This window comes from Vicia villosa, linkage group LG3 (genome assembly GCF_029867415.1).
Source record: "Vicia villosa cultivar HV-30 ecotype Madison, WI linkage group LG3, Vvil1.0, whole genome shotgun sequence".
NCBI classification, from domain to species: Eukaryota; Viridiplantae; Streptophyta; class Magnoliopsida; order Fabales; family Fabaceae; genus Vicia; species Vicia villosa.
In genome coordinates this window covers 207,427,830-207,444,911 of record NC_081182.1, presented here as the reverse complement: position 1 = coordinate 207,444,911, position 17,082 = coordinate 207,427,830, and the positions used below count along the sequence as shown (strand labels likewise).

Below are 17,082 nucleotides of genomic sequence, written 5' to 3'. Positions count from 1 at the left end.
TCAAGAGATGCTGGCCAAGATCTTGTCAAGGCTAGGGCCATCTTAGATTGAGTCTGTGTTGTTTCTTTCTTTTCGTTGCATCTGTCTTTGTGCATCTGATCTTACTTATCTTCATGTACTTCTGTACCTGCTGTTTGAACTTCAATGAAATCATCTTCTTCCTCTGTGTGTTTCGTTTTGTTTGTCTCTGAATCTTTTTTGCTTTTTTGATGATATGACAAAAAGGGGGAGAAAGATAAATGATAAATGATTTGATTTAGTCAGTTGCTCAGTTGCTTTTTACTAACAAGAACTGCAAGTTCTATATGGTTTAAGTGTTTTGCAGGTATAAAGAAGTGAAGAGAATCCTCAAAGCAAACACAAGAAGCAAAACCATAAGGAGTGTTATTCTGTAAAAAGAATAAGCTCATGGAAACTGAAGCAAGCTGAGTGCTATCAAGCTTCAGAAATCAGAAGCACTGATAATAGAATTTGATCCATATTTGTCTATTTGATTTGACAAAATTCTATTTGCTCTGATACGTTATTTTAGCCTATATGGCTCTGATACATATCATGTGTTCTAATATACATTTTATGTTCTGACTCGTTCATGCTGACTTTTGTCGTTTAGTTTTTGTTTTGTAACATTTCAGGATGTAGAGATGCTCAGATGATGCTCTGGTACATTCAACAATGTTCTGATACAAATCTAGCATGAAGTGATGTTGGTAGAAATTCAAGTTCTGAAGCTGTCCTAGATGGAAGCAGAAGTCAGAAGCTGTGAATGTTCAGAAGATCAAAGAAATTCAAGTTCTGAAGCTGTCCTAGATGGAAGCAGGAATCAGAAGCTGTGAGTGTTCTAGGGATCTAAAGAAATTCTAGTTCTGAAGCTGTCCAATGGAAGCAGAAGTCAGAAGCTATGAATTCTCTGAAGACAGAAGCTTATGTGATCGTCTCTACCGAAATAATCAGGGAAGTCTTTTATTAAAGTTCTTCGAGTATTTATTTCAGGGGGAGATTATTTATCTCAGGGGGAGATTGTTAATCTCAGGGGGAGACATATTCATATGCTTATGCTATAGCTGTGTAATTTGTCTTTTGCCGTCTGCTCTTTCTGATCGCAAATTCATATCATTTATATATGTTTTTGTCATCATCAAAAAGGGGGAGATTGTTAGAACAAGATTTGTTCTGATCAATTATCTTAGTTTTGATGATAACAATAATATGAATTTTGCTTAAGATAATATGGTACTCTAATCCAATGCAATTTCCTTTTCAGGAAATATATAAAGAGTATGCATAATTCAGCGCTCAGAAGCTTTGTCTCAAGGGTTCAGCATGCAACATCATAACATAGTCTGGCAAGACATCAGAAGATGGTCGAAGCAGAATCAGAACATGGGTCTATGGAAGCATCAGAAGAACATGAGATCAGAAGCACTGAAGTTCTGATGGTATCACGCTCAGAAGCACTTCAAGGTCAGAAGATCAGAAGATGCTTTGCACCAAGCTGTTTGACTCTGATGATATTCAAACGTTGTATTCACAAACATCAGATCAGAAGGAAGTACAAGTGGCAAGCTACGCTGACTGACAAAAGGAACGTTAAAAGCTATTATAGGCTACGTCAGTAGACACAGCGTGAACAAGGCTCGAGGTAGTTGACAAAAGCGTATAACATTAAATGCGATGCTGTACGGAACACGCAAAGCATTAAATGCACTCAACGGTCATCTTCTCCAATGCCTATAAATATGAAGTTCTGATGAGAAGCAAGGTTAACGATTCTGCACAAAACTACTCATATTATCTTGCTGAAACTCTGTTCTACTCAAAACTCAGAATCTTCATCTTCATCAAAGCTCACTACATTGCTGTTGTAATATATTAGTGAGATTAAGCTTAAACGTTAAGAGAAATATCACAGTTTGTGATTATAGCTTTTAAGAAGCAATTGTAATACTCTTAGAATTGATTACATTAAGTTGTAAGGAACTAGAGTGATCGTGTGGATCAGAATACTCTAGGAAGTCTTAGAGGTTATCTAAGCAGGTTGTAACTAGAGTGATCGTGTGGATCAGTATACTCTAGAAAGTCTTAGAGGGTATCTAAGCAGTTGTTCCTGGAGTGATCAGTGTGTGATCAGAAGACTCTGGAAGACTTAGTTGCTGACTAAGTGGAGAACCATTGTAATCCGTGCGATTAGTGGATTAAATCCTCAGTTGAGGTAAATCATCTCTGCGGGGGTGGACTGGAGTAGTTTAGTTAACAACGAACCAGGATAAAAATAACTGTGCAATTTATTTTTATCTGTCAAGTTTTTAAAGCTACACTTATTCAAACCCCCCTTTCTAAGTGTTTTTCTATCCTTCAGGTATGTTCCTGATTTGAAGAGAAATCTGCTTTCTCTTGGTGAATTCGACAAGAAAGGATATGTTTTCAAAGGAGAGAAAAGTATCCTAAGAGTCATGAAGGGTTCGAAGGAAGTCTTGAGAGGCGTGAAGAAACAAGGCTTGTATACCCTTGAGGCTGAAGTTGTAAGTGGTTTGACAAATGTTGCATCCACGAAACCGTTGTCGAAGACAGAAATCTGGCACATGAGATTGGGCCATGTCAGTGAAAGGGGTCTGATCGAATTAGGGAAAAAAAATCTGCTTGGTGGAGACAAAGTCGAAAAGCTGAAGTTTTGTGAACCCTGTGTATTGGGAAAATCTTGCAGAGTGAAGTTCAACAAAGGCAAACAAAGAACACATGGATCCCTTGACTACATCCATGCTGATCTTTGGGGGCCTGCAAGGTGTGCATCACATTCTGGGGCAAGGTATTTCCTATCCATAGTAGATGATTATTCCAGAAAATTATGGGTATTCATCCAGAAGACTAAGGATGAAACTTTTGAGAATTTCAAAAGTTGGAAGACCCTGGTTGAAAATCAGACTGGCAGAAAGGTCAAGAGGTTGAGAATCGACAATGGCCTTGAATTTTGCAATGAGGCATTCGACAACTTTTGTGTTGCCTCTGGTATTGCAAGGCATAGAACTACTGCAGGTACTCCACAACAAAATGGTTTGGCTGAAAGGTTTAATCGAACTATTTTGGAGAGAGTCAGATGCATGTTGACTAGTGCGGGGTTAAAGAAGGTGTTCTGGGCTGAGGTTGTTTCGACAGCAACATATCTGATAAACAGATGTCCTTCGACATCGTTAGATATGAAGACACCTGAAGAAGTTTGGTCGGGACATCCACCAGATCTCGACAAACTAAGAGTATTTGGCTGCGTAGCCTATACTCACATTAGGCAAGACAAGGTCGAACCTATAGCTCTGAAATGTATGTTCATGGGATACCCTGAAGGAGTCAAAGCTTATAGGCTATGGTGCCTAGAGCCAGGTCATAGGAGGTGTATTACCAGTCGAGATGTAGTTTTTAATGAAGCTGAAATGACTTTCAAGAAAACTGATGATGATGGTCGAAGTGCAGAAGAGCTGGAACAGGTAGATATTCCTATTGAGGTGGAGCATGTTGATGCTGAATTGCATATCCCTGATGAAGTCGAAGAAGAAGCAGAAGATGCTGAGGAAGTTGAGGAAACTGACGATGACTACCTATTGTCGAGAGATAGGTCGAGAAGAGTCATCAAACCACCTCAGAGACTTGGGTATGCAGATCTTATAGCTTATGCATTAATCTCTGCCAGTGAGGTTCTTGATGATGAACCTAGAGATTATAAGGAAGTTATGAGGATTCAAAATAAGACTGAATGGCTGAAGGCCATGGATGATGAGATGAAATCTCTTCATGATAATCACACTTAGGAACTGATCAAGAAACCTGCTGGGGCAAGGTTAGTCAGCTGTAAATGGATTTTCAAAGTTAAGGAAGGAATTGAAGGAGTGACGTCGAGAAGATACAAGGCAAGGTTGGTCGCAAGGGGTTTCACTCAGAAAGAAGGTGTCGACTTCAATGATGTGTTCTCTCCTGTTGTGAAGCATAGGTCCATTCGAATGTTTCTTGCCATGGTGGCACAGTTCGACCTTGAACTGGAACAAATGGATGTGAAGACTGCGTTCTTGTATGGTGATTTAGATGAAACGATCCTGATGAGGCAACCTGAAGAGTATGTCGAAAAGGGAAAGAAAGATTATGTGTGCAAGCTAAAAAGATCTTTATATGGGCTGAAACAATCTCCTCGACAGTGGAATAGGAGATTCGACAAGTTCATGGCACACATAAGTTTCATTAGAAGTCAGTTCGACCACTGTGTTTACTTCAGATTTCGACCTGGTAATTCATTTGTTATTTTGTTGCTTTATGTTGATGATATTCTCATAGCAAGCAACAGTGTCGAAGATGTGATGAGGGTGAAGGCTGAACTCAATAAGGAGTTCGATATGAAGGATCTGGGAGCTGCTTCCAGGATTCTTGGAATTGACATTCGAAGAGATAGAAAGAAGTCGAAGTTATGCCTATCTCAAGAGGCATATCTACGGAAGATTCTTGAAAAGTTTGGTATGTCGAATTCGAAGCCAGTTGTGACTCCAACAAACCCTCAATTCAAGCTGAGTATTAATCAGTGTCCCAGTACTGATGTCGAAAGAGCCTATATGAATAGCATCCCATATGCTAATATAGTCGGTTCTTTGATGTATGCTATGGTCTGTACTAGACCCGACATAACATACGCAGTAAGTCTTGTAAGCAGGTACATGGCGAATCCTGGAAAGGCTCACTGGCAAGCATTGAAGTGGATTTTAAGGTACACAAATGGGTCTCTGAATAGAGTCCTAATTTATGGTGGAGCCTTAGGTGAAGATAGTAAAGCAGTAATCGAAGGATATGTCGACTCTGATTATGCAGGTTGTATGGATTTCAGAAAATCTATTTCTGGATATGTTTTCACTATGTTTGGCACAACAATTAGTTGGAAAGCAACACTTCAGAAGGTTGTTGCTCTATCAACCACTGAAGCGGAGTATATTGCCTTAACTGAAGCTGTGAAATAAGCATTGTGGCTTGAAGGTTTTGCAAAGGAGCTGAAACTTCAAGGTCGAAGTATCACTATTAAATGTGATAGTCAGAGTGCAATACACCTGTCGAAGAATTCAGCCTATCACGAGCGAACTAAGCACATTGATGTGAGGCTGCATTTCGTCAGAGGAGTAATCGAGCGTGGAGAAGTCCAAGTGCTGAAGGTTTCGACTGAAGACAATGCTGCTGATATAATCACCAAGACATTGCCGTTATGTTTTATGTGAAATCAATTACTATTTTAAATATTTATTCTAATATATTAAAGTTTATATCATTATTATTAATCACACATTTAAGTTTAATCTTTTTTATTTTTTATACATTTATAATAATTATATATTCTTTCAAAAAGAATTAATTGAAGAGTTGTAAATTTAATGATGTTTCTCTATCATATTAACCCCATGGATGCTATATCATTCAGCTTTGCATATTTAATAGAAAAGATAAATAATATATATATATATATATATATATATATATATATATATATATATATATATATATATATATAAATTGGTCCCTTAACTAAATTTTTGGATTGGTCCTTTAATTTTTTCCGTGAACTTTAGTCCCTTAGCTTTCAAAATATTTTATTTTAGTCATTTTTACTTAATTAGCGACGGGAAAACTTAGAAATCGATCGCCAAAATTCGCCGCTAATTAAATAAAAATACTAAAATAAAATATTTTGTAAATTAAGAGATCAAAGTGGTATGAAAAAGAATTAAAGGATCAATCTAAATTTAAGGGTAAAGTTAAGAAATCAAAATAGATATTTTTCCAAAATTATTTTATAATAAATTAAATGAATTAAGTTAAAGAAATTAAATTTTCAAATAATAATGATTTTTTTATAAATGAAAAAAAATTATTGACAAATATTTTTCTGTATAATACTAATAACAAAAACAAATTATAATATCACTATAACTTCATTTATAAACTGTAATTTGTTCTAAAATATTTTTTTAATTAAATTTTTTTTGTCACTTTACCAATGTTAGGTACGAGTCAAATATGCTTTTCATTAGTAACTTTTAAGTTTTGCCATATTTGTTCACTCTAAGGCCTACCTGTACATACTCATTTCCAATGCTGAAAGAGTGGTTTATATAGTCTTAATTCACAAGAGCAAACCACGAAATCTCATACTCATTTCCAATCTTCCTTTCTATTCATCTTCTATTATGCTAATTTTACTCTCCCCTACACTCTCTTCATATTATCGCACTCAATTAAAGTTTAAGCAATCATTTATTATCAGCGGCTTTAGTTGATAAACAACTATGATTTTCTTGATTAAATTAGAAGCACTTGATCGGTTCAATCCCTCATTGTATTGACAATCTTACAGCAATGATTCAAGGAAGTAAACCATTAGTTGCCTTAGCTCCTGGAGAGCTGAAGTATATTGAATGATATGAACAAGATGTCAGTCAAATCATTAGAGGAAGAGAAGATCATTATACAAGAAATTTGAAACTAGTGGCAAATATGGATTTATCAAACAACCATTCTTATGTCAATAAAGTTACCTAGTCATCAAAAAATGTGAATCTTGCATACAGGCCTAACAAAATAGAATAAACATAAGGAAACTTTGTTATGAAGCTAATCAATCTTTTACTTTGTTATAAGCTGTTGATAAAGCTGCATGAAGAAAGCTAGTTTGTTCCCTTGATGTTGTAGAGTTAGATCCAAGGTGGAGATTTGTGAGATATTGGATCGAACTCTAGTATGGCCGAAGGGTAGCTTCTTGGTTCAACAGGATTAAGTATGAAGTCGAAGGTTGTTCACATGCTTGTGTCGAAGATGCTAGTGTTCTTAGCATGTTAAATTAGGTTTAATGTTTAACCCTAATTTGTTAAGTTAGCTTGTGTATTAAGTTGGCTTGTGTAATGGGCCTTGCTGAAAAAGCCCATTAGTTAGTATGTTATATTTTATTATAAATAGCATACTAGTCTCTCATCATTGCTAAGCTGGAAATCCTAATTTAGGGTGAGAGAGGTTATTTGTTATTCTTGTAAACTTGTAATCTTGTTTTAAGAGAAAGTAAAAGAATAGCAGTTATAACCAATTCTTGTGTTCCTCTTCTTCCTTGTCCTTTCTTCTTCCCTTGCATTATAATTTGTTCTTGACATCGTTTTTCACAACAATAACATCATAAGATTTTTCAAGATCCATTCCTATCCAAAAAGCCATATTAAGCCAAACCGCTTCGGCTATCCGACAATCCAACAACAAATGAGAAGAGCTTTCGTTAACCTCTTCACAAAGCATGCAAACAAGGTTCGAAGAAGATAAAGATATACCTCGGTTTAAAAGCAAATTTCTTGTCGGAATCTTATTCTTGAAACATCTCCACCCAAATGCTTTCACTTTAAGAGGCACCTCCACCTTCCAAATTAAGAAAAAAATGAAATCATAACGATTAACCGGACCAAACGGAGAAGCTAACTTACGCATCTCGTTAAAACAAGAGGCCACGGAAAAGGACCCGGTATCCTCCAGCCGCCAAGAAGCCGAATCCGGCCCAGCATCCAAAGGCAAAGCCGCTGGCAGCTTCTGCAAAAACAGTGGCAGCAGCGCGTTCGATTCCGGAACAGCACCGGTATACACGCCTAATTCACCCCACTTCCATTCGCCTAGCACCCATCCGCCCATACCGGCGATAGCAACATCCTGCAAAAGAGATGAATTAAACAAAGCCGGCGAAACATGTTTATGAATTCCCACCTCTAACCAAGCGGCATGCCAAAAAGGAATCGAATGCCCACACCCCACTTCAAACTTAATATTATTAGCAAAGAAATCTTCCGACAAATGTCTTTTTAAAGACATGATATCCGACCACCACACCGATCTCCTTACCGTAGACTTATGTTTCGACTACGTTTGTTAGCCAAGACAAGGAGGATGTAATTATTGTTTAAATATGGAGATATAATATAATTTCACTTATTTTTTCAACTTATCTATTTTAAAAATATATTTTATATTTCTTGTCAATGCAAAATAGTTTAATATTTTGAAGAAAAAAAAATCAAAACTATCACAAAAAAGTTAGTAAACTGAAATTAGATTTATAAATAAATGAAAATATTTCAAGTCTCACATTTTTACATGTATGAATTAAAAATATTAGTTTGTTAAAAATTAAAAGAAATTTTATCTAAATATTCCAAAAGATAGAACTACAAATAGTGTATTGTTATTGCTTGTTATTAGCCAATATATTCAAATTATGGAGTATGAGTAAATGGTAATACTATTTAATTATATTTCCATTCACATTGATATTAAATTATTGTTTAAATATGGAGATATATAATATATCTGCACTTATTTTAATTTAACTTACCTATTTTTAAAATATTTGTTTAATCATTCTTGTCATGACAATCATGCGTATATCTATTGGTAAAAAATGTTCCATTATAATATGACAATCATGCGTCTTCAAACTCTTTAACTTGAGGTCTTTCATGGACACAAGTCTTCTAATATCTGACGAGTAGCCTTCTGGAACTTTAACTTCACTGAGGAACTTACACAATGTTTTCTTCTCCTTTCTAGATAGAGTGTAAACAGCAGGTGGCAGATATGTTTGTCTTCCTTTCGTCACGGGTCCCAATTCAGTTCTCATTCCCATGTTTACCATGTCCTTCCTTATGTTAAGGCCATCCTTAGACTTTCCTTGTATATTGAGTAAGGTACCTATAACGCTGTCAAATACATTTTTTTCAATATGCATAACATCGAGGAAATGTCTTACGTACAACGACTTCCAATATGGAAGTTCAAAAAAAATTGACTTCTTCTTCCACCCACCCTTGACAAGTAAATGTGCAAAAGGCTTGCCAAACTGAGTGCTCACATCTTTCACCTTTTCAAAAATTTGATCACTTGTCAAAAAAGGCGGGGCTGTACGTTGTTCGGCCTTTCCATTGAATGCTTTTCTCCACCCACGGTAGTGATGATTAGAATTTAAGAATCTACGATGGCCGAAAAAGACATTCTTCTGAAAAAGATCCAATCGTGTCGTATCGGTTTCATCTTCACAAACGGGACACGCTTTTTGACCTTTATTGCTGTACCCAGATAGATTTTCGTATACTGGAAAATCATTAATTGTTCCAAACAACATCGCCCTCAAGTTGAAACTTTCTTTCCTATACCCATCGTATTCCTCCACACCGTTCTCCCACAAAAACTTTAAATCTTCAATTAAGGGTGCCAAGTATACGTCTATGTCATTCCCTGGTTGTTTAGGCCCAGAAATTAGCATAGATAACATCATGTACTTACGCTTCATACATAGCCACAGCAGGGCCGGTCCTACGAATTTAGGTGCCTTGGGCGAATCAAAAGAGTGATGCCCCTATAATTTTTTTAATGATAAATGCACAAGGATAAAAGAAATAATTGGATAAAAAACACATTTTCATTTAACATTATGCAAAAAGAATACAAGTATGGATCTTTGAATCAATATTTATACTACATCAAAACATAAACCACTATAAAGATACTTATTATTCTTCTTCTTCTCTATATTTTTTCAAATACTTAGATCAAACTTTTTACTAGTTCTATAGCCACATCAATACTCATGTCTTTTTTTGTTGCAAACTTTTGTTAACTTCATTAACAGCAGTTAACAATTCAAACCAAATAATCATAGCAACTAAAAATTCAAAGTTTTCAATTTCATGAGTTGCTAAAGATTAGGCTTCACTTTTAATTTTGGGATCATTATCTTGTTCAGCTAGTTGAAGTAGTGCTTCTCTTACATCTGAAGTTTGGGATTTAATTGTATACACACTATTCACATGACTTTCTCAACATAATTGTGACAATGGTTTAATAGTTAAACTTTTCACATTGTCTCTAAGAATTTTTCAACGTTTTTTCAAATGAGAAAATACATTATAAATACGTTGTAACACTCCAAAAAAATAGCTTTAGTACAATAATTTGCAATATCACAAAGTGTCAAGTTGAGGCTATGACAATCACATGCTGTGTATAATGCTCTAAGGTTAACATCTAATAATTTTCTTTGTACACCTTGATATTTACCTTTCATGTTTGATTCATTATCATATCCTTGTCCTCTCACATTATTAGTATCTAGACCAAGAGTTTCTAATACATTTTGTAATTCTTCAAACAATCCTTAACCTGTTGTGTCATAGACTTTAAAAAATTCTTCAAAAAAAACTCTTCAATTTTTATTGGACTTGTAGAAACATTCACACAACGTATAATGAGAGTCATTTGTTCTTGATGACTTACATCAGGAGTACAATCAAAAATCACAGAAAAATATTTTGCTTCTTTGATTTTTTCGACTATTGCACTTTTGACTTCATTACCTAACATGTTAATCAATTCACTTTTGACTATTACATTCTTTTATTATTTTTGACGTTGTAGTGCTTCTATAATTTTGTTAGCCAATATTTTTTAATTTTTTTTTCTAGCAAGTATTTTTATAATAGAAATTTCTCTTTTAATACATATAGGGCTTAAAAAAACTTTTTTTGGTGCCCCTAAAATTACGGGGCCCTGGGCACCCGCCCTGCGAGCCCGTGCTCAGGGCCACCCCTGAGCCACAGAGGTAGGTTATAAATCATAAGAATCACAGGCCAGGTGCTATGTGAGATACTTTGAATAGCATGCGGGTTCATTCCATCAGTAGACAATGACAAGCGAAGGTTTCTTGCTTCTTTTCCAAATTCAGGATAATCACTATCAACTTTCATCCACTGTGGTGAGTCTGCCGGATGTCGCAACTTTCCATCAATAATTCTTTCATCTGCATGCCAAGTCAAGTGTCTTGAATCGGTTTCACTATGATACATGCGTCTAAATCTCGGAATTATAGGAAAATACCATAAGACTTTGGCCGGAGACAACTTTTTCTTATATCGAGGGGCACCACATTTAGGACACTCATTCAACGCTGCATACTCGTTTCGAAACAAAACGCAATCGTTTGGACATGCATGTATCTTATCATAGCTCATGCCAATAGAGGACAACATCTTTTTGGCTTCATACGTTCGATTGGGAAGAACATTATCCTCTGGTAGCATATCTTTCATAAGGGCTAATAACTCTGTGAAACTTTTATCCGACCATCCATTGTCCTCCTTTAAGTTGTACAACTTTAACACCGCAGACAATCTTGTGAATTTTGAACAACCATCATACAACGGTTTCTCTGCATCTCTTACCAACCTCTCAAACATTTTGGGACAATCCTCAAGATCTTCTTCAAGCGCTTCTGCAATCTCTTCGACTCGATCATAATCGTATATGTCTGTGCAATCGTCGTTTGAAGCATACTTCGTATTACACCTCGACTCAACATTCCCGTTACTTTTCTCTCCATGCAAACTCCAAACTGTATAACTTCTACCGATTCCAAACTGTAGTAAATGCGATGCCAACTGATTCCCGTCAACCTTACCCCCATAACAGCAACCCAGGCAAGGACACGCCATTCGAATCAGGTCTTTGGCGTGCGCAACCGCAAACTTAACGAATTCCCATACCCCTTTCTCGTACTCTTTTGACAATCGGTTTGAATTCATCCATGTCTTATCCATGTCTTAATTAAGCTAAACAAAAACGATCAAACTTTCACTCTTCACAAGTAACCCCTATAGCGAATTCAATTCACAAAGTTAGTAAGTTCATCACTTAACGATTAACGAAATTGACATCAAGAATATTCCACATGTCGAAATAATGAGTATTACTTAATATAATCTGAAAATCAACTATTAGTATTCAGTCCGCTTCTACTTTTTAAGGTATTCATGGTCATTTTGGAAAATTTAAATTTTGGGATCGGCCGCTATGCATCACTTTCCCCCACTTTTGGGATCGGACGCTATTCAGAACTATTCGGGAATGATTACTATAATTCAAACTCTATCTACATGCCAATATGAAATATATCTTAACACACCTAGCTAAGGTATCCAATTTTTTTACTTTCATAATTAAATAAATGCAAGAAGGAACCTAAACTGGTAAATTCTCACACGTGTGGAAACATACCTTTTGACGAGGTCCTACACGCCAAAAATGTATCCCTCTTGAACTATCTTTGTTAGCAATAATCTGTCAAATGAAGAGGAAAATAAATTACATAAATTAAAGAAATTTGATTATTATTCTAGCACATCATTTACATCACATCCAAAATTCTCCATATACACGGCATTGGAGATTCATCATGAAAGTTTGTTGAAGATAGCATAAAGATTATTACAACAAACAGATAACCGAAAATTTACCGCAAAAATAATAGAACACCATTAATTCCACATTCACATGTCATGTCCCTACCTATCTAACAGCTTAACTAAAAATAATCAGAAAACAATTTTTAAGTAAGAAGCTAACAAAAGTAGATAGATCATAAACTCAATTCCACATTATTATAACAAAATCTAATAATAGTTAAATTAAACTAAAGTAGAAATGAGAAAATCATGAGGAAAACAAAAAGAGTTCTTATTCTTATAAATAATTGAGACAAAAAAAAGTCACAATCACACCAACTATCAGATAAGCTCAAATGAACAGTATCAGCTATATTGTCAAATATATACTCATTATTCTGAAAAGGCAAAACAGAAGAAAAAAAAAACAGTTTTAGAAAAATTTATCAATATAGTACTAGCATTCCTCCAATATATATTTATATAAAAAGAATATAAATACTTGGAATATTTATTTGTATATTCTTCTAACATAGTGATGATGAAATTGAAGCTAAAGATGGAGCTAGTGAGTGGACACATTGAATCTTCTCCGACGGTGGCGCTAGTGAGTGGACACATTGAAGCAAAAAGCACAAAATGGATTTCTGTAAACACTAAGCTATAATTACTTACAAAGGAGGCGAAACCAGAGTGGAATGGTGGCTCCAGGCTTCTTCTCCGACGGTGGCTCACGACTTCTTCTTCTCCAACGGTGGCTCACGACTTCTTCTCCGACAGTGGCTCACGGCTTTTCTTCTCCAACGGTGGCTCACGTTCTTCTTCTCACGGCAGCGATTTCTGAGTTTTCTGAGTTTGGTTGGGCACATCGATGGCAATAGAGAAAGAGGGAATTAGGGATTTTTTGAGGGCAAACGCGTTTTATCTAATTTTGTTTTTAAAAATTTTAATTATTAAACAGCTATGAAAGCGCTTTTGAATAGCGCCTTAGTACCCATGGCTATACCAGCGCTTTTTAGGGTAAAAGCGCTCTTGTACCCCACCCCCTATAGCAGCGCTTTTGAAAGCGCTTTCATAACCCCCCTATAAGAGCGCTTTTGAAAAGCGCTTTCGTACCCATGCCTTTACCAGCGCTTTTTGAAAGCGGTTTCGTACCCCCCTATAAGAGCGCTTTTTTTGCGTGTTTTTAGCGAAACCTATACCAGCGCTTTTTTCTAAAAGCGCTTTCGTAGGGGTGCTGCTAAAAGACAAATTTGACATAGTGTCAATGCAAAATATTTAAATTTTGAAAAAAAATATTAAAATCAACCTATCAAAAAAACCTTTAAACTACAATATTCATTTTTGTTGTGGAAAATAATTAAAATAAATAGAAGAATGCTTATGAAGAAATTTTTTTAGTTAAGTTAAAAATTAAAAACATAGATATTCCAAAAATTTGAAAGAAAAAAAAAACTGTGTAGATGTTCCAAAACATAGAACTACAAATAGTATAATATTATTGCATGTAACCAATATATTCAATGTATGCAGTATGAGTAAATGGTAATATGTTTAATTATATTTCCATTCATATTGATATTAAATTATTGTTTAAGTATGGAAATATAATATAATTGATCTTATTTATATTAAATTACCTCTTTTTAAAATATTCTGTCAACATATAATAGAGACAATATATTATTTCCTTCTATATTAATTTACTAAAAATACTACTAAAAAATAAATAGATTGTCTCTATTATATGTTGACAGAATATTTTAATAGGTTCTCTATTTTTTCTAATAGTATCTTTTAGTAAATTAATATAGAAGGAAATAATACTATTATTTTTTAATATATTATATTCTTCTATATTAATTTACTAAAAAATACTATTAAAAAATAAATACATTGTCTCTATTTTTTGTTTCTAAAACTAAAATGAATATATTATACATATAATAGAGACAATGCATTATTTCCTTCTATGTTAATTTAATAACACTTTTCAATTTATATTTTATTTTTTCGTTGTTAAAAGGCTCTATTTCATAATGGCCTCATGAAGCCAAGCCGGCGTTATTTCCAATCATTCTCTAAGTGAAAAAATAAATCAACCATCATATTCATTATCTTCCTCTTCACTTTCTAATCCTAACAATTCACTTGTCTCACTAACTTCCAATTGAACTTGAATCAGAAATATTTTGTAGACTTTCAATGAAGCTTCTCCTTCAACTTTGATGTCTCAACAAACTTTTAATTTCTTTGATCTCTGATCCAAAATTCACAAAAAAGTATCTTCAAATTCAAATGTCAATCACGCGCTACAACGTCATCTTAAAATCCAGAGAAAATTCCCATGTAATATCTTACCCACTTCAATCCATTTTTAACTCAATCATCCTTAACCCCGCCCAACATGATATCCCTTTCAATGAAAAACACTTCAACATCATGGGATTTTATGATGGAATCCTTTGTTTAGTTGTCAATCTATTCTCAATTATTTTATGGAACTCTTCCATTCAAAAGTTCAAAAGGTTACCATCTTTGAAAAGTCCATTTCAAAGAGGTAGAAGTGTTAATGTGGAGTATGATTTTGGATATGATACATCAATTGATATTTATAAGTTGGTTGTTATTTTTACTAATGCTAGTGTTAAAAAAACTAAAATTAAGGTTCATGTTTTGGGTACTAATTCTTGGAGAATGATTCAACGGGATATTCCTGTTCCGGCTATTGAATCATTGTGTTTTGTGAGTGACATGTTTAATTGGTTGGATGATACCGATTATAATATTATATCTTTTGATTTGAATAATGAATCATATAACAAGTTTATGCTGCCAAATTATGGAGATGAAAATATAGCTAGTGTGGTTTTGGATGTATTGAAGAGTTGTTTGTGTATCATAGCTCGAAGAAATGATTTTTGTGATGTTTGACAAATGAAACAATATGGAAATAAAGGTTTTTGGACTAAATTGTGTCAAGTTTCTTTTCCTTCGTTTGTTACCCATATCGAGGCAATTATGGATTTTCGACGATGATCAATTGTTGCTAGTATATAAGGAATTATTGAAAATGAATATGGTTGCTTTCGATATCAATAGTAGTATATTTTTAAGATTCCAACAATGCAAATTAGTGATAGTTTGGTTTACCCTAAAGTGTGTATTGAGAGTTTTATCTCACCTGAGTTTTGATGTGAGAATGTAGATCTCGTATTATGTTATTTGAACAAAAGAATAAATTTAAACTTCAATGTTAGTTTTCTTTTATATTATCAAACTATAATTTGACTTATGTGACATTTAAAAAATTAATCAACCACTGATATGAGATAAAAAAAGTATATGATATGGCAAAAATACATTAACATTTATTTTCTTATATTTCTTTAACTTTTTTCTCCTAATTTTCTTCTCTACAATTCTATTTTTCTTCTTTTTTTATTTAGTTCATCTTTGAACATAATATCTTGAAAATCTTAACTATTTGATTCAACATATGTGTAATGGCAAATTGTTTTAACAACAAAAACTACAAACAACAAAAAAGATATGCATGATGGCCACAAATTAGGTCTATTATTCGAAAAAGGTACGTTGTTGTCATAACATTCTACAAAGGTAATATTCCTGCAAATAAAAAATTACAATTAACATTATTTCTATTGTTTAAACACATTAAAGAGCACACTTATCGTTCCTAACCTCAGCTAGGGTTTTGAGATATTCTTCTCTCCTGAGAAGCTTGATCTTTTCCTTTTCCTGGTCATTGCTTCAACATAAAGTATTACAAATAAAAATGTCAGGACCTTTGAGAGCCTATCGATACATGATGAAGGCGATGAAGAAGGTTTATGTTTCAATGTGAAGAATGTCGGCGATGAAGCACTTGATTTACGTTGGTGTCTGGTAGGAAGGTTCTGTGTGATAAGTAAGTCCATGTGAAATCAATGAAAGCAATTGTGGCAGATATGTGGAGATCGATGAAGGGGTTACAATCGAAGAAGCAAAAAAAGGGCTTATTCCTATTCCATTTCTCTTACAACTTCGATATGGAAGCTGCATTGAATAGGGGACCGTGGTCCTTTTATAGCCATGACGAATAATATTGGGGTGTTTGTGGAATACGACAAGAATAACAACAATAGCATTCAACAACAATATATGAGATTAAGAGTAAAGATTAATGTAAGACAACCATTGAAAAAGCAAACAAAAGTTAAAATTAAGTGAGGGGAATTATGTATCGTCATTCTCAAATATGAAAAACTCAGTCTCTTTTGTTTTGTGTGTGAAATCTTATGCCATTATGAGAAGAGGTGCGAAGTTCTCTTTACTATGGAACAAGATGATGGAGTACGTGGAGGGTCGAGTGATATTTGGCATAATAAGCAAGAAGAAGTGACTAAATTAGGCTTAGTGTGGTACTCAGATGGAACGAATGGTTTCAAGATCAGGAATATATATACGACAAGCAATGTTCGACCCTATCATGCGCTGGAATGGACTCCACCTTCTATGGGTCGGCTGAAATTTAATGTGGACACGACTTTTAATAATAACAATGACACTGCTAACTGAGGGTGGTGTGTGCGTAATCACCTTGGCCATTTTATTTATGCAGGTGTTTCTTGGGATCTAGGAACTCTTCCAGTCATTGAAGCTGAGGCCTTAGCCCTAAAATAGTATGTTCTTGGAGCTATATCTTCGCACTTGGATTTTGTGACTTTTAAAAGTGATTCCCAAATAGTGACACAAGTTATCCATTCTAATAAGAAGGGTGATTTCGAGTTTAGTTTTATTATTGAGTCCATAGGTAGTT

At 34.5% G+C, this 17,082-nt stretch overlaps 1 protein-coding gene across 1 annotated transcript; it reads left to right on the top strand.

Moving 5' to 3' along the window:
• The first annotated feature begins 14,702 nt into the window (after positions 1–14,702).
• LOC131659823 (putative F-box protein At3g16210) lies at positions 14,703–15,194 on the top strand. The gene has a single exon (XM_058928951.1). The coding sequence runs from the start codon at positions 14,703–14,705 to the stop codon at positions 15,192–15,194; it is 492 nt and encodes a 163-aa protein (XP_058784934.1).
• The last annotated feature ends 1,888 nt before the right edge of the window (positions 15,195–17,082 follow it).